Below are 23,517 nucleotides of genomic sequence, written 5' to 3'. Positions count from 1 at the left end.
TTAGGCAACTGTCTCCCAATTGAAATCGAATTTCCTATTCAATCTCCGAGCCCTCGAACCGAATTATTTCCGAACGAAATGAAAATATTAATCACCACAGATATTTGAAATTCTCATTTATTATCAATTTTTAAGGAAAACATTCTTTATGATTATCATTATAAAAAATTAATTGATTAATAATTGGTTTCATCGGGGCAATCGTTCGCCCATCATCTCCAAGAATTTTGTGGAATCTGCGATTATTTTCTCGAGACGTTCCTTAGTGGCTGAACTCTGTTTTTGCTCTAGTTTACGTTTTGCCGATTCAATCGCGACCCGATATCCTGTGACATTTCTAAATATCTTGATTTGCTTGGCAACACCGACCAGAAGAAATTCCCCGGAGGCGTCAAAAGTCAGACAAGACACGAAACCTGAGGAAATTAATGAAGACCAATTAATATCAATTTCTCCTGCAATTTCGAATTAACATTTCGATATTTCGAATTGATATTTCAATTACCAAGATCCTCAATCGTTGTGTCGATTTTTCCACTGATGGTTGAGAAAAAAGAGAGAGACGTGTCATGACTTATTGCCAATACCTCGCCATTGGGTGATAGTGCGACTTTTCCTGGGGTTTTATTTTCCCCAGTTACCACTGATAACAGAAGACGAGGATCCTCTCCTTTTTCAAATTCAACTGCAAGTGAAAAATTAAAGGAATCGAATGACGGGATTTATCTTTAATTTCTCTAATTTCTTTAATTTCCAAAAAAAAATCTTACTCTTGGTGTCATAAAATTTGTAGGTTCCATCCTTCGAGAACGTTACCATCTGACTCGAGTCGGCCCTGAAATCGAAATCGTAGACCCCTGAAGAGTGTCCGGCAAGGTCAAAGGCCTTTCCCACTTGCTTGAAGTCACCAGCTTTCGTGAATCCAACTTCCCAGACTTTAACGTCAGGTGTGAATCCTGAAAAAAAAATCGATCCTCGAAAAATCTGTTGACAAATCGATCTCATCTTTCTAATTTACCAGAAGCAGCAACGAAACGTCCACAGGGTGAAATTTTAGCAGCATAAGTCGATCCCAAATAGGTGTCCACAGTGGCGATGATTTCCCCTTTCAAGTCCCAAATAATCAAATCGTTCTTTTTACTGCACGTCATGATAAATCGGCCGTTGCAAGCGATATCCATCCCCACGATGTCTTCGTCGTGTTTCTGGGGAGTATAATGACGAACAGATGACAATTTATATAATAAAAGTCATTTGAAATCAATAACTTTGACTGGAAAAACAAGAACTTTCAAATCGGCAGTCTATTACATGAAATGGTAAACGTTTTTTGAGAGAATCACCGAACCTAAGGGAGATACTGAATTTTTTGTTATGACCTTTTTTGCAGAGCGAATTGAGAGCTGCAAAAAAAGTGATTACGTGAATTTTGATATTTCCTTGGTTTTACGAGATATTTACGAAAAACCGAAGCGGCGAGTGCTTCTGTGATTTTTGCTCGGTAAAATCGTCGATTTAAAAATTTTTTTCATGTCGACATGAATAGCTCTCATTAAATTTACCTTCGTAAAGTCGACCACCGATCTCGCAGACACGAAAAACCCATTAGTCTTCTTCTTGAGCCCATAGACCTCGATATTATTTCCCAACGATTTATGAATTATGAAGGCCTTTCCATCCGGTGAAACTCGAACATTAGTAGCCAAATCATAATCGATGTTAACACGAAGTGACTTTTTCTCCTTCGCCGTGAGATCTTTGGTGCACCAGATGTGGACAGTTCGATCTGCATAATAATCCAAGAATAATTGACACAAGTTCTCGACACAATTAAAAAAAATCCACACAAATATTTCTAATCCTAATAAAAAAAAAAGAACACAGAGGTTTTCTATTACAAATGTCTTTATTCCAGTCATGAACAAAAAAAATTAATCACCATGATCCATAATTTCTAAAAATGAACAATTTATCGAGAACAAGAGCTAATTAGTTATGATCGAAGAAAAAAATTAAGTAAACTGTTAAAATTCTATTGTGAGCGCATGTACAATTTTGATTGGGAGGAATGGAGTGCAGCCTGTCACCTCTCATGCTTCATCCTCTTGGGTGGAGGCATGAGATCGGCGTCGTCTACGAAGCGATTGTGTTCTATGAATTCTAGTAGAATTTCCTTGGTGACAGGATCCTTAATGCTTGCACAAACGGCCCGAGCAGTTTTGTACGAATTGGGAAAAGATTTATCCGTTCTCTCCCTCATAAACACCCACCGTCCCTTCTCCGATTTGCACTCAATAATTTTGTTATTGAGTTCCTTGCATCCTTTAAGGCTTGTTATTTCCCCAAAAGGAATATCGAGACCCCCCACAAACAGATGACCGATTTTCCTCGGAAGAATTCCAGGCCCGGACTCAGTGACAATTTTCAGTTTAAAATCCACGGAATTCATGGACAAGGGCTTCCACTTCAGGACGTCGTTGGCAGGTCCAGGCGTGTAAGGCTCTTTAGCTGGCTGGAAGATGAGGCCGTCAGGCTCGTGGCTCAACATGTTGGCGAATTTTTCACTGAGCAAACTCTTGGCTTGAGTCAATTCCCAAAATTGTTTAATTCTCACTGATATTGGCTCTCGTTCTCGTCTCAATCGTCCATCTTTCATGGCTCTGTGTCGCCCTTCCATTATTTCCTTTTCAATTATAGTGTACCGATCAGGATAGAAGGAATTCTTCGATACGTCTTTACCATCGTACATTATCACATCGTAAGCTAGATATCGAGGATACTCTATTCCCTTGTCCTTATCGATTACCATTTCCTGGAAAAAAAATTGTATTATTGCCCATTGGATATCATAAAATATAAATTCTTCCCCAACAATTCCAATAATTCTCACCCCATCGAGTAAAGTATCCCTGAGCTGCCTGGTAACATCCCTGGGATGTGGAAAAGTCAGGCCCTTAATCTCAAAAACGCTGTTATTCCTATCAATGAAGTAGAGCTCTCCATCGCCCTGAATCAGCAGCATGTACCTGTGTACCACCAAAATGATGAATAAATCCCTCGTTCAGTTCCATCCTGCCGAAACCAAAGAATAATTACCTGGTGCCATCGGCCTTCCACGAGACCCTGTACGGTTTCTCATGGAGCAATCTGAGATTGGTTTTGTCCATAGACACGGGTTGTGATCCTGGAAAGCCACCAGTCTCCCATCCACACATCTGCTGCACCCTAGCCTGAATTCCAGCAATTTTTCGTGGCTCTTTGACGACCTCCACGTTGGGAACACCAGCCATGAACACTGGATTTTTAGCATTGAACTCTCGCCTCCGTTTGTTACCGTTGGTTTGTCCACTGCTCCCTGACTCTGGCACCTCATCAGTGTCCTCAACACCTGCATCATCGTACTCCAGACACCAGGTAGGTCGTGCAGGGGGTGGTGGAGCGTCAGCAATGTCAGAATAATGTCTGAACAGCTCCTGGATGTAATCCCCCTTGTAGATACCTGGAGGTCTGGCTATGGAGAAGCTGTAGAGCCCCCCCTCGACATCACTGAATTCAGTCTCCACCAGGTAACTGATGATGAGGAAGCCAGTCCTGTTGAAACCGTGGGTGCAGTGCACACCGATGATTTCCAGGGGATTCTTAGCGATGAATGTCTTGCATATTTTTATGAAGGTATTCGTCTGATCCTCGGATGGTGTCTCACCGTGTCCTCTGCAGGCTAGTTTCAGGTAACGACATCCGTATGCCTCCACCTCTTTCTTATCGTAGAAACGAGAGGTGTTGGTCAGGTCTATCCACAGCCCCATCTTCGTCCTCTGGTTCTTCAGGGAATCAAAGATGAAACTCACTGCAAAACGATTCTCCTCTGGTACCTGGGAGTCATAATCCGAGGAGAGGGGTGTCTTGAAGGCCAAAAATTTGTCCGCAATAAATCGATTGGATTTTCGAGGACAGTGCAGCCAGCGTGGGGGCACTGGACCCTTGTCAGAAGAATTTCTACTCATTTCTCAAGACTCCAGGGAACTCCTTTTCTTCAGGATCTGCCTTCTCCGGATTTTTTAATTTGTGATGCCTCTGGGGGATTTTAGCACGATTATTCACTCATTTAGTCGATCGTTTGCTGGTGAAATCTACTAGACCAGTGGTTTTTGTCATTATATTTTTTGTCAAACTTTTTAATCTCTTCAGTATCACTCTGCTGAGGAAGAGAAATTAGGTCTAACCTGTGATGTACCCTTCTCTCGTTTTTACAGCTTTAAGTCAACCTCTCACTTAGTCTAGTCAGTCTCACGCCACAAGTCTTGGGGTTGTTCTTTTATTTTTAATTAAATGGAGACAGCCACTAGTCTTTTATCCTCATTTCTGGAGGAGTTGAGAGGGACTTTTGGTAGTTGTCAATGCAGTACAGCTGCTGGGGTCCACCATACTGTTTTCACATTTTTTTTTTCTGGCTAGACTCCAGGAAGTATTCCATATTTTAATACAATTCGTCAAGTACAGGGGACTCTGAAAGCAGCCCGGGCTTTTTTAAAGGACCACTAAATCGATCGGGAGGTTGATGAAATTTCCGTTTTCAAATGCATTTACGAATTTTTTATCAGAACGATAATTACTGTTTCGATTATTTCTTTCGACAATTTTTTTCATCTGCTTCCCCCTTTATTGTCCGTTTCAATGGACTCCACATGTCACGACATCTGGTAATTGTACATGAAGAAGCGATTTTACTGAGCACCTGATGGGTATAAATGTAATTGAAATCAAGGTATGAATGAAGGGATTACCAAAGAATAATCGAGAACAGAATGAAAACAATAAGGAAAATGGACTTCTGTTTAATTCCAAATAATTTCAATTGTTGCTTCATTTTTTCACAGAAAAATTTGTCGTAACTTCGGGGCTAAATATAAAATCCTGCGCTTCTAAAATTACGCAATGATGTATACTAGTGCATTTGAAATAGGTGAGGTTTGACATTTATGTAATCAACTTTAAATTTACGATTTTGTAACAGCAACTTTATGTTGCGGCACTCGATTCGTCTGATAAATTAATTAATTGGAATGAATTAATTGTTCAAATCAATCCAACAATTGGTTATTCAATGAAAAATAGTGAGAGGCCGTGAATCAATTTTTTTTCTCATGTCAGACCTGTTTTAGTTAATTCTCATTATCACAACAAATAGAACATTTCAATGCGCAGTTAATAAAATATTAACGATTAATTATCAGGTACACAAACAAAACGTCTTATTCACAATGCAAATATTGACGATGAGTTGGCAATTGAAGAGCGAAAATTTACAAGAGACAACAATGTCATCAAGATGATGAAAGAGTAAAATAAATTTATGTCAAACACACGATTGGACTGCCTCAATCATATTTCCATTATCTCCCAATATCACGTTCAACGACCGCGCGAATTTCCTCAAGGTTTCGCCAATTTATTAAAAATATTAATAATGTTTTATCTCGGGTTCTGTTTTTTTTCCCTCAGGGAGGGACGGAATCTGAATGATGTAATTTCATTACCGTTAGAGATGAAGAGGATTGGAAAGAATTCATTACACGTAAAACGTGCCCTTCAATTATTCCATAACGACGGAGAAACTTCACCGGTGAATAACGGATTTTTAAATATTATCTTTTTAAACTTGAAGATCTGCAAAAATTCGCGATTTAAAATAATTCGAATATTCGGAATTTCAAATTTTTCTTGGGGTGAGAGTTATTTATTATTCAAGGGGTGTCTAATAAATAAAATCTATTGATCTCGTGGCAATTTTGTACCTCTGGTTATTTGAATAAATTGAATTATTCGCATGACGTAATCTCTCTCTATAATCAATGAATTTGTGATGCTATCCACATAATTGTCGGTAGTTTAGTGTAAATAACTATTCAAGGCGAAATTTCGGAATGGTAGGGGGTCAATTGCCTTTGGAGTTTGACGAACGACCTTGTAAAGAGGTCTTTACCGTTGGCCTCGTGTCATCTCAACAAAACTACGAACTCAAATAATTCCGACTGCTTTGTCACCTCCAGTGGAATATTCCACGATTTTTTCAAATGTCTTCAGCTAATGATATTTACTCATAAAACTCTTACATGACTTTTTTACTGACAGAGAAAGTTCACTTTTATGATGGGCATAAGTCATTAACCCAGATTTATTACTGTCAGACGAATTGGATGTATGGATATATAATGGATATAATTCAATTAATTTCTTCATTTTTCCACGAAATTTTTCAACAGTCGGAATTCGCCATCCCCACGTTTTCCTGTCTTTCACACTCTAGGGTGATTTTTATTTATTTTATTTACAAACTTTACAACTAATTTAATTAACAAGCATAAAAAATTTCGAATGGACGGGAAAAATAATTTCAACTCTGAATGTAATTCCCCAGTAGAAAGACAGAAGTTTGAAATTTTGCACTTTGACTCCCTGAAAAGATAAACGTCTGATGAGAGAGGAATGACTGAGCCGAATGATGAATGGCCTTGATATTTTTGATGATTGGCTTTCACCTGGCAAATTGAGGGGACCATCTCAGGTATTTATTGGGATGACATCTCCGGTTTTTAATGCAAAATCACAATTCTTGGATCATGAATGTTGGAGACACCCAAGTGCGTCGATGGGAGCATTTATGTACCAAGGACGTCTATATTAAAACCTAGAGGGTCTTCCATCCGGTGTGGTGGCTTTCTTATTTTTCATTCTTCTTTCATTTTATTTGTTAATGCGGCTTTTGCGGGTAATTGTGATAAGAGATGCCTTTCGCCCCAGATAAGCCTTAAAAATCATTGAAATTACAGAGTGAACACTACTTTCACCAGTCATTACTCTGACATTCTAGTTATCAACAAAAAATTTCATTAAATACCTTGAAGACGACAACATTGATAAGAACTCATTCCAATATTCAATCAAAACATCAATAAGACGCAATAGGAATGGAGGAAATAAATTCCACTTTTGGAGTTGTTAATTTAATTCTTGGTTTTATATCATTTATCCGGTTCTCTCCTGAAATTATTCATTTAATCGATAATTTACTCAAACGGAAGATATTTGTACGAATAATGGTCTTCTAATCGTTCATTAATTCGTGACTAATCGATTACTAATGACTTTGTCAATGTATCGGAAATTTTTTCGTAGATGTGACAATGAATTATTTACAATTAGAGACGAGTAAATAGTCACTACTATCGAAATTAATTTTTTGTTATTTTTAAACAGGTATTTTTAGGAAATTGCTACACCTCTGATTAAAAAATCTCAAGTACTATTTTAATCGTCAATAAAATCGTGACTGAAATTATGTGATCAATGATTTCTAACGTTCACCTCGGGGTTCGTGCCTCACAAACATAAAACACTGAGTTAAATTCGTTTTGTAATCGACGAGGAGTCAATTCATTCGGTCAGACTTGTGCCAAATCCAAATAATCAGGAAGACAGTATTTATTTGCATATTAAATGAGGGAAATTGCAGCGACTTGCAAATCAAACTCTTTTGCAAATATTCACCGCAAGACTTTTTCAAAACTCTAGTCACCGCAGTTTAATCGAGCCCTACGTGCCCAATCAGAAAGCGATAAAACACGATTTCAATAACAAAAACATTATTCAGTGAATATTAACAAAACAATCTCCCAACTTTTCCTTTGTAGCAGGAAGAACTGATAATTTAATGAAATAATGTGGTATTATCTCGGTTTTACGTCAGAAAACAATAGCAAAGTGAGAAAGAAACAGAGGGGCGTATGTGCGGGAAAATCCACAATTTATCCTTGGTATAAATTAAAACCCCGAGAGGCAGAAACAAAGATGCGCATGTACTGGAGATAGGCTTGTTTGCTATTTGCAATAAGGATTTACCATTAGATAAGAGAGAACAATCCATTAAACAGGACAAAAAAATATTTCTCCGATATTCCTGAAGAGTTGCGAAAAATACGGTCAAGTGGAACCTCTGATATTAAATTTCTCCAGCTTTTCCAGTTTTCTTGGGAATATCTTATCACATTTTCCAGAGGAATTTCCCTCTGGTACATGTATAATTATTTAAATAATAATTGTGCTTGATGTAATTTTAAGTGGAGAAAGAATGAGAATAATTTCGCTCTTTACAAGACGTGTGGGTGTACAGAGACATCCTGGTGATTTCCAAGGTACCTCGTGACCGTTTCCAAGGAGAAAGTTTATCGTATTAAACTCGTCGTTTTCATGTTTGTTCTCTTGGATCGTCCCGAGTATCAATAGTCCCAGCCACTGGCTGTGAATCCAAGAAAGAAAGTTGTTTCGAGTTAGCATTTGCCTCTGCGATTTTCTCCAGCTCATGCCACCAACTTCTTTTTGGCTCTTGGCTTATATGTGGGAATATAATCTATAACGATGCTTGAGGTGCCCTAGTTTGAGACCTAGTTCCGGAGATATATCCCCAGGCATTCGGCTCAGTTTCACTTCTTGCATTTTCATTTTTCAGTCATTATCATTTTTCTCCACCCTGATATCGAAAATCAAATTTTAAAAAAACGCAGCTCTTCCCATTTTATTTCGAATCAATAATAAAAATATTGATAGCCTCATAAATTATTGATAATTAAAAATAATTTGTTGAATTGATTCACTCTGATATTTTTAATGAGAAAAAATATTTTCAGATGATTGTTTTATGAAATAAAATGAATTGCAATAAATTTCATTGAAACCCCAAGTCTGAAAATATTCGATCTGTCATGAATGACTCATCAGTCCCGTGGGAGGTAATTTTTCCTCGACTTCCATGTGTAATGAATGTCCTTTGAATACAGAATTCCCCAGTGTCTTTTTTACCAGTTGATTTTTTGAAGGTTCTATTGGAGTTCATTGAACCCGAGACCATGGCGACTAAATTTACACTCTCATCGCACAAGCCAAACACTGAGCCGTCCCTGACCCGCGTTACAGTATCAATTAACACAGCCATCTCCTGTATTTTTAATAACTCCATTTACGGCTTTCTGAGGAGTTCGTTAGACAAGTGTTAAATTGAGAATAGGATAGAAGTAAATTAATGAGAGAAATTGCGCGAAGGTACGACTTCAATCTGTAATCCATCAGAGAACTCGTCTCCGAGTTAAGGATTTCATACATAAAATTGTAGTAAATTAAATTGCGTAAATGAGACGAGTTTCGTTGATTCGGTATTTTTTTCTCCTCGACCACGCAGTTATCACCAAATTCGGTGAATTATCATTTATAATGGAATTCACGTTGCGACAGAGAACTGCGGAGACTCGTCCGATCAGTTAAGACACATCCAACAGCTGAAAGTAGATAAAAGCAAAGAAAAAAAAGAGGGAGTGAGAATTTCGAGGGAATATGAGTGCCAATAAATCCAATAAATTCTTGTATATTAAGTATAAAATGTATTAATAAACGTGGAATTGACTTGCATGATCCACAAGTACCACGTGCAAAAAAAAGACCAAATCTTATATCAAATGTTTTTGATAAACTTAAAATATTCACAAGTCTTGCGCACGTTCTTACAAACATCACTTACATCTAAGATTTTATTCTAAATTTATTTATCTATATCGCACGGGGTATTGACATATACATACCGCAGGTAAAACGCAAAATCTGAATTCTCCGAGATATTAATCTTCAATGATATTTTTTTCCGAGGACAAGTGATACTCTCAGTTAATTCTCGCGGTTGAAACGAAAGAAATAACGATAGGTGGGAGTTGAGAGAAAGTTCCTGTGGGTAGGAAGGCGACAATCAGTCACTCATTACGTATTAAAAAACCTCACCCCTCCCGCTAATTGCAAGGATAAATCGTTAACTCGAAGTTCGCTAATTCATTCACAACTCAACAGCCTCCAAAGTACATGATACCTTATCTTATCTTAGAATAGTAAATAATAAACCTCCATCACCCGCAAATCACCGAGGGAAATATCGATTTGAGAAATCAGCAGTACAATTATCCAAATAATTTTCTCGATACCCGGTGAAAAAACATGAATTACCGCACGAGGTACAAAAAATATTGAATTTATTTTGAAATTTCTACGCATCACTTAGCGTTTGTGAAATGTTCAGCTGTACTATAACTTTTAGTGCAAAGTTCATTCGACTAGTCATTTGAAATCATTGGAAAGATCAAAGATCATAATTATAAATTCTTAACGTTAACGGTACAAAGTAATGACATAATAACGAAAAAATCTTCACGCAAAAGTAAATTTAATGATCAATCGTAATTAAACTCGATTAAAACTCACACACATTTAGATTAATTTACCCACAGAAACATTTCAATCTGGAGAAATGACTTCTCTCTTTCGTCTGGTTATTTTTAATATTTCAATATCATTTGCCGAGGAATTATTTTTGAAGCACGCAGACAGCAAATAACGATGTTAATACTCATTTGGATTTATTGATTCAACGGATATCCACCTGAGCTTTATCAGACGACAATAATTGACGCTTCCACGAGTATTTGTGGCATGAGTTTTATCGTTCCCAGTTATTTTGCCGGGAATACTCATAACCATCTGATTTATCTCGGTATCCGAATTTGACCGATGGAACAGCGAAACCTCAAAGCAAATATAACGATTTTCCAAAAATATGAGATTCATATTGAAGATGCAGTTGTGGAAAAATAAATCAATTGTAAAATCGAGACTCGAGGGAATAACCCTTGATTATTCACATTCAACCGGGGAAAAAGCGTAACGGTTATGTGGTTCATTGCCCATGAGCACGGGCCTCATTCTTCCAATGAATAATTCTGCCTTGACAATTAGAGGGTGAAAGCATCCTCAATGAAAAAATATATGCGTATGAAATAAAAGCGTTTCATCAATGAGATTTGTATACATCGATACCGCGTGTCTTCGTTGGATATATTTGAATAAATACGATGCCATATTTACAGTTTACTGAACGAAAATGATGATATGATAAAATCTGTGGGATCCCGGGGCATTTTTCTTATTGAAAATTTTCTGGAAATAATTTTCCCCGAAGTGTTTCAAAGAATTTCGATGGAAATTGAAATGAAAATATTATGCAAAGTAAATATTTCCATCATATGTACCAATTTGTTTATGTTTTGAGATTTTTTAGGGGGGAAATGACACTGGAAAATTTTCAAGGGGGAAAAATACCCCGAGAACCAAAACCCATCTGTCATTTTGCACAATCCACTTTCTCGTTTTCATTTCCTTAAAACTGAACACACCACATAAGTACATGAAAAAAAAATACGTGTTAAATTCACATAACAATCGATATGTATCACGTGTTAGCACGAGTGAATTCTCGATCAGAAAAAGAACGCACGAGTCGACAGATATGCATAAAACAGGGGATGATAAAAAAAAAATGATCATCAGAGAATACTCCAACAACGGGCAGTTTTTCATTTCGATTAAATGAAGGGTAGATGATGGCGATGCATACATATATATATCACAGATTTCACATGGAACTCAACACTGTCCACAACGTGTCTCGAAACTCACGTTCTACCAAGATCGAGTTCAACTCTCCTAAGCATAAGATCAACCGCACTTTTGGCATCCTCAACGGAGTCATGTTTAGAAACTTGAATCTCACGTTTAAGAAGTCTCTTGGCAAGTGTTTTAAGGCTACTTCTGTAAGGATAACCAAGATAATGTGGAAATGCAACGCAGGTATCGATGACTGTTGTGTGAAGTATCTTGAGGGCTCGTAGATCATTCTCCAGGCCGTGTCCAATGAGTATTGTCTCAGCGTGAATAAAATTTGTGAGATCTTTCTGTACATCGGCGAGTGTTTTAGTAGCACTTGACAGTGCTTTGGCAGTTATACCGCTGAATCTCGTGTTGTAATCAAGCACATCGTCATCGGGTTTGACCAATGTATCATAGACAATATCACCATTGATTCCCACGACAGTGACCTTTGCCAATTCCAGACCGCGTCTTGTGAAACACATTTCACAGTCCAGTGCATAAACACCGTAATTACCGTCACGTGGTATAACACGAGAAGGTCGTGTACGAGCGTAACCGGTAAAGGGTCCATTGAAACCATGACCAAGACCAGTCCACACGTGTACTTTAGCTGTTGTACATCCACGTGCGGATTCACGTCCATTGCAGCACTCCCATTCGTACCCTATGCTGGCATTTCTCAATTTTCCCCAGTGATAGGTGCATCGCTCATCGGTTATGTAGTGGCCAGTTGTGCGATTTATGTAAAAGCACTTGGTGCATCTGACACAGGGTCTTTCAACAGCATTGGGTGATGGTGATTCTGGTGGTCCCCAGGTGTCAGGTGTCGATGTCGAGTCTCTTCTGGTATTTTCAGAGTAATCCGAAGACGATGAGGATGAGGACGATGACTCAACGATGTCCGAGCTTTTATCACTGTCTGAGAGGCTCTCGGGCTCGAGATCGGAATTATCCACCGACGAGCCACTCCCATTGCCACTGTCTATTTCTGATTCACCGCTGTTTGAGTTAGTGCTGGGTACGAACTCCTGGGCATTAACGTCCAGGTGATGATGCTGCTGCTGCTGCTGATCGTTGCGGTTGTGATGGCCCATCGGATGATGATTCAATATGACAGCGTATCCTGGGTAATAACTGCACTCCACGGGATAGCCAAGATGCACCAGCTCCATTCCACTGAGGGCGTATCTTCGGAGTAGTGTTGCCAGGTCAGCGTCACTCAAGTGATTGAGCTGAATTCGCTGATGGCTACGTTTAGCCGTTGAATTACGTGATTTCTTACCACCAACGCCCGTTATTTTCGAGGTCTGGTTCACGCTCTTTGATTCACTCTTTCCCGAACTTTCACTTGTATTTCGATTTTTCCCTGCGCTCTCCTGTTTTCGAATATTTTTAGCACTGTTTGATGTACCTGAGTCTGACGATCTCGTTGGTGATTCAGTTAAGTACCTGCGATCGTGCTGCTGCAATCTGTGATGATGACGATGACGTGGTGGTGGTGGTGGATTTGTATCGTCCTCAGGGTCATCCTCACGATCACGACGCTGCTCTCTCGTTGCTCGTGTACGATTTTTACGCTGTCGACGACTGAGAATGGCACGGTCGCGCTCTTTTGGGGCAGCTTCCTCCATACTCGATGATGATGTTGTACTCGAGGATGTTGACATTACTGGGGACTCGGGGGATGCTGATGAGGCTGCTCCCTCCTCCAGGTCTTCTGGCACCAGACCGCAATCTTTATGTGCACACACAAAACAGACGGGTAAGACATTCGCTTTTTTTTTTGTTTATATTTTGGATTTTTTTTTTTGGCTTTTTGGCAAGAGAAGAGAGATGAAGGCCTAGGGCATGATGGCACACGACACACATGCAGATTACTCTTCAAACAAGATTTTTGTAAAATGGCTTTGCACTCTGGTAACACTCCATTGTCGGTTAATTCAGGGGTAAGATCGACGCGGGATTCACTAGATTAACCTGGGGAAATCCGAACTGCGATAGGATTGAAGGAGGAGTGAAACTCGATGTGGAAGCGTGACAAATAAAACAGCGATGTGGGGAGGGTAAAGATAGTTTGACGTCCGGCTTCGAGGAAGTCCGGGAAATGTGATGACACAGGCCTGTTTCAGTGTTGAGGAAAGAGACGCTGATTCAGCGATAGTTATTAATGTTGACTTGTCACAACACCGAGGGAGGGATTTTCTTCATCGTGACGAAAGATGGATCGAGAGGGGACTTGTCCCTGGGGAATATGCTGCATCGAAATTCGTGGGAAGAATCAAGACATGTGCAGATTCGATGGAAATGGAGCGATTTGTTCAGTTACGGGGAATTTATTATTCCAGGGACTTCAAGGTAATTGCCTTTTTTTTTTTATTAAAATGGATGAAGACGCTTACTCGATTCTCTGAAGTTATGGAGGCATTTCGAGTTTATTGGCATTCAGGCTATTGCTCTGGATGAGATTATACGTTGTCTTTCTGGGAATTCTCCAATCTAGCTGGAGAAATATAGACTCTCGTGATTCTGGTCATGGGATAATCTGGGAGTGTGTGGAGTGTGGGGAGTGTGAGGAGTGTGTGGGGCTGGAAGTGAGATAGAAACGCTGGATTGGAGAAAGAAAAATTCATAGGGGGACAGGGGGTACGACGATAACGGGATGAGACTCTATCCCGGTTCGCACGGATGTCCAATACCGTTGGATCATTATGAAATCATCGTCGAGCTGTACTACCTTCCTTTTTACCTTTTTTTTTTTTTTCATTCTTCTCCTCTCTTTTCCTGGATGAGTGAGGTAAGAGACTAACTGGCCTGGGCGAAATACTTCCTCCCTGACACGTAATTCTGGATAAGTGACTGTCGCTATTGCATTATTATTATACTCGAGAAATTCTCGTGAATTATGAACGATGATGAGCATTATTTTTTGCTTGTTGGGCATCAAACTTTCTGTTTAAATCTAATCGATCTCCGAGTACCGAGTTATTTCAGGATTTAATCGATTCAAATTTTATCCTCTAGATTTTACAATATTGGGAATAATATTTATTTTCATTTGAGTGGTTAAATTGAAAACATGATTTCAGAAACGAAAAATTCAGCGATTGATAATTATCGAATTCATCCACAAGGCGATTCTAGCGATTTCGTAATTATGACGTCTACGACACGTGCGTCACAGCGCGTGCAAATAATAACAACAAATAATCATTACGGAAGATTATTAATTATTCAATAGTAGCGCGCAGTTCCACGTTCCATCGATTCCTCTTCCTCTGTCTTTTCCGCCTTGAAACTCAAATCAAGTGCGAATTAATGAATTTTATTGGTTCTTTAATTATTTCCAGTTATCACTCTCCACGTCATGTCTGAGGCATTCGAGTTAATCATTAACTTCACTCACTTCATCAGAAATCACTGTTTTTTTCTCGGAAAAATCCACAATTGTGAAACGGCGGTTTTCCTCGAGTGGTTTAACTGATTTGAAAGGATTACCCGAAGAGTTTCAGTACAAAGTCTCCGGGTATCTATTACAATAGAATTTCTCTTATCTTGGTGACAGGTGCTTCAATTATTATCAATCGAATGAATTGAGCAAATAATGGCGATTATCTTGGTACGCCATGGCCACACATTTCAGTAGTGGATTCATCAAACGAGGTGAAACGATCTCACTTCGAGGTCAGTTTTTGATATCTCGAAATTTAGAAAGATAACGAAATAATTGGGGCTCATAAAACAATTAATTTCATACGACAACTCGTTCCTCTCGAAATCCCCTCACAATTCAAATATTTCAAATAAATTCAAATAGTAATTTCAACGAGTTATGTCTATTCAATATTTTTCTCTCCAATTGATTCTATCCGAATTAAAATAAAAATTGAGTGATCAATTTTCCTCGTTGCACTGTTCACTCAATTTGCTTAATGATGTGAAATTTCCTTTGAGAAAAAATGAATGCGATGAGGTAAACGAGAGACAAAGTGGATTCAGGGGGAATTTCGAATAGATACGTCTGCCAGGGTAACGGGGTCTTACGAAAGGTAAAAGAGTTAGTATTACTGAGCAATAGAGCCACAGTAACCCACTCCTCGCTCCCGTTACTCATGCTTACGATTCACCATGTATTCGACCCGGGATTGCCCGTTTCCCCTCTCATTTCACTTCCTCCGACGTATGTCTCTTTTTTTTTTCCCCGACAATGAAGATTCGTGACCAGTTGATGGGTCAACCCTGGGGTCGAGAGCGTGAAGTATTTCAGCGATTCTCTACCTCCAGGATTTTCAGATTCTGTTTTTCCATGGTTTCCTCGAGGTATCCAACATCTCGGTGGGGATGGTGGGGTCAGTGGGTCAAGTTGGGGTCAGCTGAGGACTCGATTTTTCGAGTGGAGACAGGATGAGGTCAGATTGCGGTATCTGGAGCGTTGAGAAAAGGGCGGAAATTTATCGGAATACGAAATTTCCGGTACTCCACATTTTTTCAATTGACCTCCCATATTTTCGGGTTTTATCCTCGAATTGGTGATCAATTGATCTGCTTGTTGTCTTCATCGATTAACCCATTTATTTATTATTTTTTCTGTCTCGTGTAGCTGACATTTTTACTGGGGAAAATTTTTTCGTCGGTCAATGGATAATGAAACCGAAGTTTATAAACCGTGTAATGCACGTGGGGGTATGAAATAGCGAAATTTTTTTCGGGCGGGACAAGTGGAGCATTGAAACAGTCTCAAGACCACTGGGTGTTGAGTCACTCCAGGATTTTCATCACACCAACGCTGGGGAATGCTTTTCGAGGATTCTCTCAGAACCCACTAAAGATATCAAAATCTTCATAAAAACCTTTTCTCCAGATCTCATTTTTCTCCACAAAAAAGATATAGCAAAAAATTTCGCTATCTCCCCTACCCATCGAGATAATCATGTATTAATTCCATCGAAAAATGTATGAATTTTTTTTCATCGCGAAAACTTTCGGAAAATCTTTAATTGAATATCAGAGATTCTATTGAAGACTGGATTAACGATTCACCGGAGGTTCACGATTTTTTGGCAATATTATTCTTCATTTCAATTACCTATTTATTTTTTTGTAGGTTTTAATTACTATCGGCTGGTGAAAGTAATTAATTAATGGAGCATTTGTGTTGGTTATTGTCTATTATTTGTGAATTGTAAAAAATATGTCTAGCAAAGGGGCCCCTCCCCTCAGCCTCATCAAATGAACGATCGATTTCTCTCTTGAGTACGACCTACATCGAAATTAGTGCCTATCAACCGTGAGCAATGAGATTATTAGTCCTCTTCTCGCTTCAACGGAGGGGAAACCCCCAGTCTTCTCACTAGACGTACTGACAATTTGGACCGCAATGTTCCTCATAATTTAATCGCAAGAATACAATTCGCCCGCACGGAAAACGAATCACATAACTGATAAACATTTTACGTAATGAATAATCACCAACAACTCCCCAAATCCATTTTAATATCCAAAACTCAAAAATTGATTGAAATTATTGTCAATCCTTTTCACCTCCACGAATTTGTTTCTGGGTTAAGGTGAGGCAGAGATGAGCAAGGACAGGGTAATGTTGTGTTTAAAAAAAAAACAGAAAAACCAGCAAGAAGGCCTAATAAAAATGATAATGCAGTGGAAAAAAAAATCCAAAGAAAAAGGTGAGACACGAGGTGAATGACGTACCTTCGGCACAGCTTGCGAGGAACTTGCCGTCACTGGAGAAATTCATGTCGAGGACAGGGCCAGTGTGACCCTTAAGTGCACCCACCATCCACGAGTGTGTGAACTCCTGTTGGGCCTCACGACGCTTTTTATTTTTTGCTCTTTTACCACCACCAGGTGGAATCAATTGGCTGTTGGCAGATGTCGATGTCACTGGCTCGCTATTCTCCGACTCCACGTGACTTTTTCTGTCTCTGACATCTGTAAACAAATAGATTAACAATTATTGGGGGAATGCAATCGATTGGAAAATTGTGGCTTGAGAGATTCAAGGCTCGTGTGCAGTGGCCTCCGGGAAAAAATAGAGCCTTCGGTTTAGAAACTAGGAAGTGATTTTCAATATTTTTCAGACGTTTATTTCATTATTTTTTGTTTGAGCCCTTGTCGCTCTTTTTTTTATTATATCTATTGACAAATTCGATTTATCTACGATTATTTAACAAAATCCACAATTCGTAATGGATAATTCTCCACTTTTTGCAAATAAGCGCGCGCATCCCTCTGTATTTACAAAATTATAAAATCCAGTGCAATAATCGAGTTTACCGTTTTCCCGAGAAAGTTGAAATTTCAGTGAATCACTATAATTACTGTTCCTCTCGGTACCTCAACCTTTTTGTCACGCTCCACGTATTTTTTTCATAATCAACTCCACCCGAAATGAGTGCAGAAAGAAAAATTGAAAGGAACTCCAAAAACTGCGTCTCAGAAGATCCGATGACGGACTGTTCATGCCTCAGGAAACATTTCCCTCGGTACCTCTCCACTACCTGAGCCCTAGCCACGTCATTTACCCTTAAACGACCCATTGTCGGTTCCGGGAAATTTCAATGAACTTTAACTGCCACATTGTCTTCCATATTTTCAGCCAGTCGCAAGACAAAAATCCTCTGAAATGATTCACTGTGCAAACGTGATGATCTGGATTGATTTGGATTTTTGGCTATCTGCGACGCAATTTTATGTAGAATTTTTATTCTTGGGGAGTACTATTGTTTTTTTATAAACCATCTGGGCAAATGTTGGGTTTTTGTCTTCCTATTTAACATGACGCAATTTTTTAATTCTGGATTCTACATAAAAAAAAACATATTTTCCTATATTTTGAAATACTGAGATGTAAGTAGAATTTTCTGACGGAATCCCTCGCGAGGTTTGTATGAATAACAAATAGAAACCGTCATAAACAATTGTGTAAATAAAGAACGGATAATATATGGAAATATTGTCAGTTCATTGGCTCGAGAATCTCAACAAGTTGAGGTCATTATCCAGAACCTCAGGAATTTTTTTCTGGATTTATTCTCGCTGATCAAGTGTCACGTGTCACCGGAGAATTTTCAAAGAGAAATATTGACAATTTGAAATAGAGAAACGAGAGAATGAAATTAATGCGAGGGGGTGAATTTATCTGCAGCCCAGATCACGACGAAAATAAATAATCGTTGAAATTATTCAGGACTTCGCTAATGACCTACATGCCAGGGAAAAATCGAAGTCAACTTCTTGAATGGGAGTCACTCGAGAATTTTTTTAAATAATTTGTTGTAAAAACAGGGGAGTGCGTCACACCGTCTCCAAAAAAATGTGAAAAAATTTCACAGCGACACAAATGTTATTCTGTTATTGAATTATGTTTGTAAACAGGCGGCGAAAACATTGTAACATCGCTGATGCGCATTATTCTGAATCTCCATTGCCTCCAGCGATTCATCTTTTATGAGAAGTGATAAGTTGGGAATAAAAATACGGAATGGCATTACACCTGGAGAAATATCCATTGTGTATATCAGTTTTCTGACATTTTCGTGCAATAATATTTTTCATTCATTGTGTTTGACGAGACCAGACATTTGCATTCCCAAAATTTATATTCATCGGTTGTTTGCGTACTCATAGCCTTCAATTGCTCAAAGTCGAGGTCTAGTATTTCCAAATTATCTGGAAAAATAAATTCCTGACTCATGAAAATTCAGAGATCGATATAAAATTATTTCAATTCATCAGAGTTTTGGGAAATAATTGCATGATTATGGCAGCTTGAGATCCATTTAATAATTAATTAATAATTAATTAATAATTAATTTATCTCAGGATTTGCGCGGAGGCAATTTCTTCTGGAATTTCTAGTGATTCACGTTTTTAAACCTTGAGTGATATCACTATATTTGAATATGATAACGAAAAATATCTCCGATAGGCGCTCAGCACAAAAATTCCCAGCCTATTCCGGGGTAATAAATTGTGCAAATAAAGAGGCATGTGCTCTACTATTGTCTGAATTTAGAATTATGAGCAAAATTCGAAGTTTCTGTCAGCCCATGATAATTAAAAGAGCGAAAAAGCGTTAATTAGAGCGGAAAATTTCCCAATCCCAATAGATCTTTGCAATCGTCCCCAATCAATCTCTCACGGCAGAAATAAAATCGCGATAATTTCTTGAATAATAATCATAACCAGTAGCTAATTCAGACATAACTGCGATGCCTATCATTATCGCTAGAATCATTTAATTCTGCAATGAAAACCTTGACCTATTTAACGATAAGAGTGAAAAGAAATAATCGCAAACGCATGGCTTTTTCAAATGAAAAAAACCTGAGTACGAGACTCTCAATTACAACCAACAACAATTGATTGTGAATATTTTTCATTTATGGAATAATGAAAGAAAAAATGAAAGACACGTGGCGGCGCCTCGACTCTAGATGCAATTCACTCGAGAGACAATTGTCTGTGGTGAATTCACGTGCAATTCAGTTACACGTGTGCAACAACTATTTTTCCTACCCCTTCCATTACAGTACAGAGAGGACGAGAACGCCGGCAGATATACAACAAAACCGTACGAGTTTATTTTTACGCTCGCATTCAGTGCAAGAAAAAGAACTAAAACCGGGGAATGGGAGGGATAATTCACCGGTGCATTGCCTTCGTCGCCATTTTGGACGATATAAATATTAATATTGTTGAATAATTAATTCTCATTTAAAAATATATATTTTTGCAATTGACGATGAATTGAAGATTTAGTAGTAGAAATTTGAAATGTTTCTACAGATTAAAATGTTAATTCAGTAATTCCTCGGGAATTATAAGAAAAGAAAAATTATTTATAAATTTATGCGCCTCAGGAATCGCTAAATGATATTACAAGATGAAAAACTTAAATTATGAGAAAATTCCCCGGACGAAGAATATTTGAAACTTGGAAGACGCGCATTTCACATTTGTCTTTTTCTGTCTGCAGTAGAGAGTACACGTGTTCTCTCTTTGTCTTTCACTGGTGAAATTCAACTCCACAAAGCCCTGAGTAATTTCATCCTTGTCTTCCTGTTCTCAAAGGGACCAAATGAGCCCCATGCTGCGTCCCTCGGGCCACATCTGCCGCCAAAAGGTGCCTCTCAAAAACGCCAGAAGACGCTACATAAAAAACCAAAAGACTAAAACCAAATAAAATTTCTCACATCGTTCGATCCCCTCAAGAAAAATCGTTGATTCATCAATTGAAATCGACTGCTCCATCATCCCCAGTTGCATCATCTCGCAAATCAATGACTAGACAAAAGAATCATACAATTCCCCAAAGCCTCTTCCATGTTATTGCTCTCTTAATTAACCATGTACTCATCACTTAAATCGGAGACGGAATTGTCCCCGAATTTTAATTACTCCATGACTCATACCAAGAACAATACCCCAAAACTCATCCAAATCGTTCAATAAAAATCGCATCTTGAGGGTGACAATTCTGCGATCAACGTACATTCGAGGTGATTAAACAAAAATCTTACATTTATTCTTCTGAGTGCCGGTTCGTAGAAATATAAATGCCACAAGTATGACAAGCCCGCCAAGCACAAATGAGACGACCACCACGAGGTCGACACTCCTCTCCCCGAAGAATTCCATATCTCACCAAAAAAATTTGTCCACCGATCACTAATTATCTCACACCTCTTCACAACCTCACAGAACAGTCCCACCACTGCACTCTGAAAATTTAATTCAATAAATCCACAAATAAAAAATAACTCCTCGATGAGGATTTCGCGCGATTCCTCCGGGTCTCGCACGAGACGTGTGTCTGCTTATTGGACAGTTTCACTTCTCCCAAGACATCCAAAACCACGGAGCAAATATTTTCAACGAGATGATGAGATAGATTTTTCCGCTAGTCTCTCCAACGATGCGGGCGCACCGAGCGTCGCGACGCCGAACCTCCACGTCTTGATTCACCGCTGATGATGCCGATCCCTCTGATTGCACTTTTGACAGTTAACGCACTATAACACGACTCATAATCATTTTCAAATATCACCAAGTCCATTCTCCCCCAGGCAATAATCGATTCAAATTCAAATTATATATCAGCTGATCATCAAATTTTTATCTATCCCCTACCCTGGAGTTTATATTGATCTCCAGGACAATTCCTGGATGTCCCAATTAATCGGCTACTCCCCGGATTTATTCCTGATTTTTCGGGGTTGTTTTGGTTTTATTTTTGGGGAAGGGTTTTTTGAGTTCTAGATCTCGTGGAAGTCCTCACGTTTATTCGATGAACTCCAATGAGTTTATGACCGCGTGCATGTATGAACCACTGGGGAATACCGGTATATACCTTCTATATGCCGGCGATAACCCCCCACTACTGATTATTTTCCCCTTCTTCTTGGATATCCCCTCCCAGGGGACTCCTCAATTGCGCCTGCACCTGCGGTTCTTTCTTTTTGGAGGGGGATTGAGGGGGAATTGAGGGGGAATTGAGGAGGAATTGAGGGGGAATAGTTGGAGCAAGTGGTCGCGAGTATTTTCATCGATTTGCAATTATTTATAACATTTTTTTATTGTATTTTATGTTTTTTTTTCAATCACTATTGAGTGGCAGAAATTCTGGTTACTCTCAATCTGAATTATCATCATTATTTTAATATTCAATTTTTTAATTTAATGGGTTTAATTATCCGTCTATCTAATCTTGTGACTATGATATTATGAGGAAATTCTGGTGAGAAATTGAAAGATTTGATTATCATTTCAATTATTTCAATCCATATTATCATTTTTGAATTATCCGTTGGGTAATGATTTTTTTATGAGAATATTATGGGGAAGTCCTAATGGAAATCGAAAAATTTTCCTCATGTCGGAGGAATTCCGAATGTCACGAGGTTCTTCCCAGAAAAGCCTTCTGATTAGAACGAAGCAGATGATTCATCTAATCTTCCACGTGATGATAAACCCACTAGAAATTCTCCTAGAATTTCCCCACGGAAATAACACCTGCGGGTCTGATTTCAAAATGCGGATGCCTCATAACAATGCAATAGAATCAATTACAGTGAATTATAATGAGAATTGAGGGGATCAGTTACGTTTACATTGCGTGATACGACTTCGATAAAAAAAACGAGATTCCCCGGAATTTTTTATCGTTCGGAGGCAAATCGGCTCGATTACATTTGTTTATCACCTCGATTTTTCCCGTTCATTATTTTATCAGATTTTCCTTCATGAAGTCTAGATCAGAGAATTCGTGCTATCGGGATTGCCTGAATACCTGAATTCTTCCAAGGGCACTAACAATTACTAGATTAAAAAAAAAAAAATTACCGGATAAAACAACGTATCAAAAAATGTGGATGTCGCGTGATTTCGCCTCTTGACATTAAATAAATATCCCACGCGACAATGCGTGCAGTTATCCTTCAGAATCACCTTAAATTACCGAATGTCATATCAGGCCGAGTGTTTCACCTCGACTCCGTCATTATGATAATCCAACAGGTCAAGTTCACACGAAAAAAGAATTTCCCTTCTCGGCGCATGCCATTTATTACTCAACGTACCTAAAAGTATTGATTTGTCATTCGATCCACACGAGCTATAATATTTTTTATATATTTTTGTTCAATTGTCCACTCATTCAATTTCCATGAAAATAATTAATTTCCAATGCTGAATGGCTCTCCACAGATAAATGATATAAAAAAAATTATTATTTCTGCGAAATTCAAGGGTCTTTCAGGAGTGTTGAATTTTTAATCTCATCCTGAGGATATATTTGTTTAAAGATGAAGAGAATCTAACGAAAAGGACGAAGAATGAGGATGATAAAAGAGACAGTGCGTCAAATTCGGCTCCGTTACTTAGCTCCGTTACTTTTCCTCATTTGATGCCCACCAACGTTCCCAATACCAAGACCAAGACCACCAGTCATTTGAATAGTCGTTCATTCCCCTTCCCGCA

General features: G+C 38.6%; 2 protein-coding genes across 4 annotated transcripts; both read right to left on the bottom strand.

The window, feature by feature from the left end:
- Positions 1-117: 117 nt before the first annotated feature.
- Positions 118-21,855, bottom strand: prage. 2 transcript variants are annotated; one of them, XM_011309321.1, is made up of 7 exons: positions 21,060-21,855; positions 17,227-17,466; positions 1,563-1,786; positions 1,019-1,205; positions 771-956; positions 506-685; positions 118-416 (listed from the first exon to the last, which is right to left on the bottom strand). In XM_011309321.1, exons 1-7 carry the CDS (start codon positions 21,175-21,177, stop codon positions 190-192), a joined length of 1,362 nt encoding a protein of 453 aa, XP_011307623.1. In that variant the 5' UTR covers positions 21,178-21,855; the 3' UTR covers positions 118-189. The 2 variants fall into 2 exon arrangements, with proteins under 2 accessions (XP_011307623.1, XP_011307622.1); XM_011309320.1 differs by lacking the exons at positions 118-416; positions 506-685; positions 771-956; positions 1,019-1,205; positions 1,563-1,786 and adding an exon at positions 9,417-13,255.
- Positions 1,888-4,451, bottom strand: mRNA-cap (mRNA-capping-enzyme). Of its 2 annotated transcripts, XM_011309319.1 has the most exons (4): positions 4,224-4,451; positions 3,097-4,074; positions 2,891-3,026; positions 1,888-2,812 (listed from the first exon to the last, which is right to left on the bottom strand). In XM_011309319.1, exons 2-4 carry the CDS (start codon positions 4,002-4,004, stop codon positions 2,084-2,086), a joined length of 1,773 nt encoding a protein of 590 aa, XP_011307621.1. In that variant the 5' UTR covers positions 4,005-4,074; positions 4,224-4,451; the 3' UTR covers positions 1,888-2,083. The 2 variants fall into 2 exon arrangements, with proteins under 2 accessions (XP_011307621.1, XP_011307620.1); XM_011309318.1 differs by having other exon boundaries at positions 3,097-4,451.
- Positions 21,856-23,517: the final 1,662 nt, after the last annotated feature.

Source organism: Fopius arisanus, unplaced genomic scaffold, assembly GCF_000806365.1.
Source record: "Fopius arisanus strain USDA-PBARC FA_bdor unplaced genomic scaffold, ASM80636v1 scaffold00066, whole genome shotgun sequence".
Lineage (NCBI taxonomy): Eukaryota > Metazoa > Arthropoda > Insecta > Hymenoptera > Braconidae > Fopius > Fopius arisanus.
The sequence above is the reverse complement of the archived record's forward strand: the minus strand, read 5'-3'. Positions and strand labels throughout refer to the sequence as shown.

What these genes read in the sequence shown, in the direction of transcription:
- mRNA-cap (XM_011309318.1), bottom strand. Translation starts at nt 4,004, where the DNA reads ATGAGTAGAAATTCTTCTGACAAGGGTCCAGTGCCCCCACGCTGGCTG. An exon ending in TGGAAGGCCGATGGCACCAG is followed by an intron (nt 3,027 to 3,096) that starts GTAATTATTCTT and finishes GGTGGTACACAG; the next exon opens with GTACATGCTGCTGATTCAGG. An exon ending in GGGATACTTTACTCGATGGG is followed by an intron (nt 2,813 to 2,890) that starts GTGAGAATTATT and finishes TTTTTTTTCCAG; the next exon opens with GAAATGGTAATCGATAAGGA.
- prage (XM_011309320.1), bottom strand. Translation starts at nt 21,177, where the DNA reads ATGGAATTCTTCGGGGAGAGGAGTGTCGACCTCGTGGTGGTCGTCTCA. An exon ending in CGGCACTCAGAAGAATAAAT is followed by an intron (nt 17,467 to 21,059) that starts GTAAGATTTTTG and finishes ATTTGTTTACAG; the next exon opens with ATGTCAGAGACAGAAAAAGT. An exon ending in CCTCGCAAGCTGTGCCGAAG is followed by an intron (nt 13,256 to 17,226) that starts GTACGTCATTCA and finishes GTGCACATAAAG; the next exon opens with ATTGCGGTCTGGTGCCAGAA.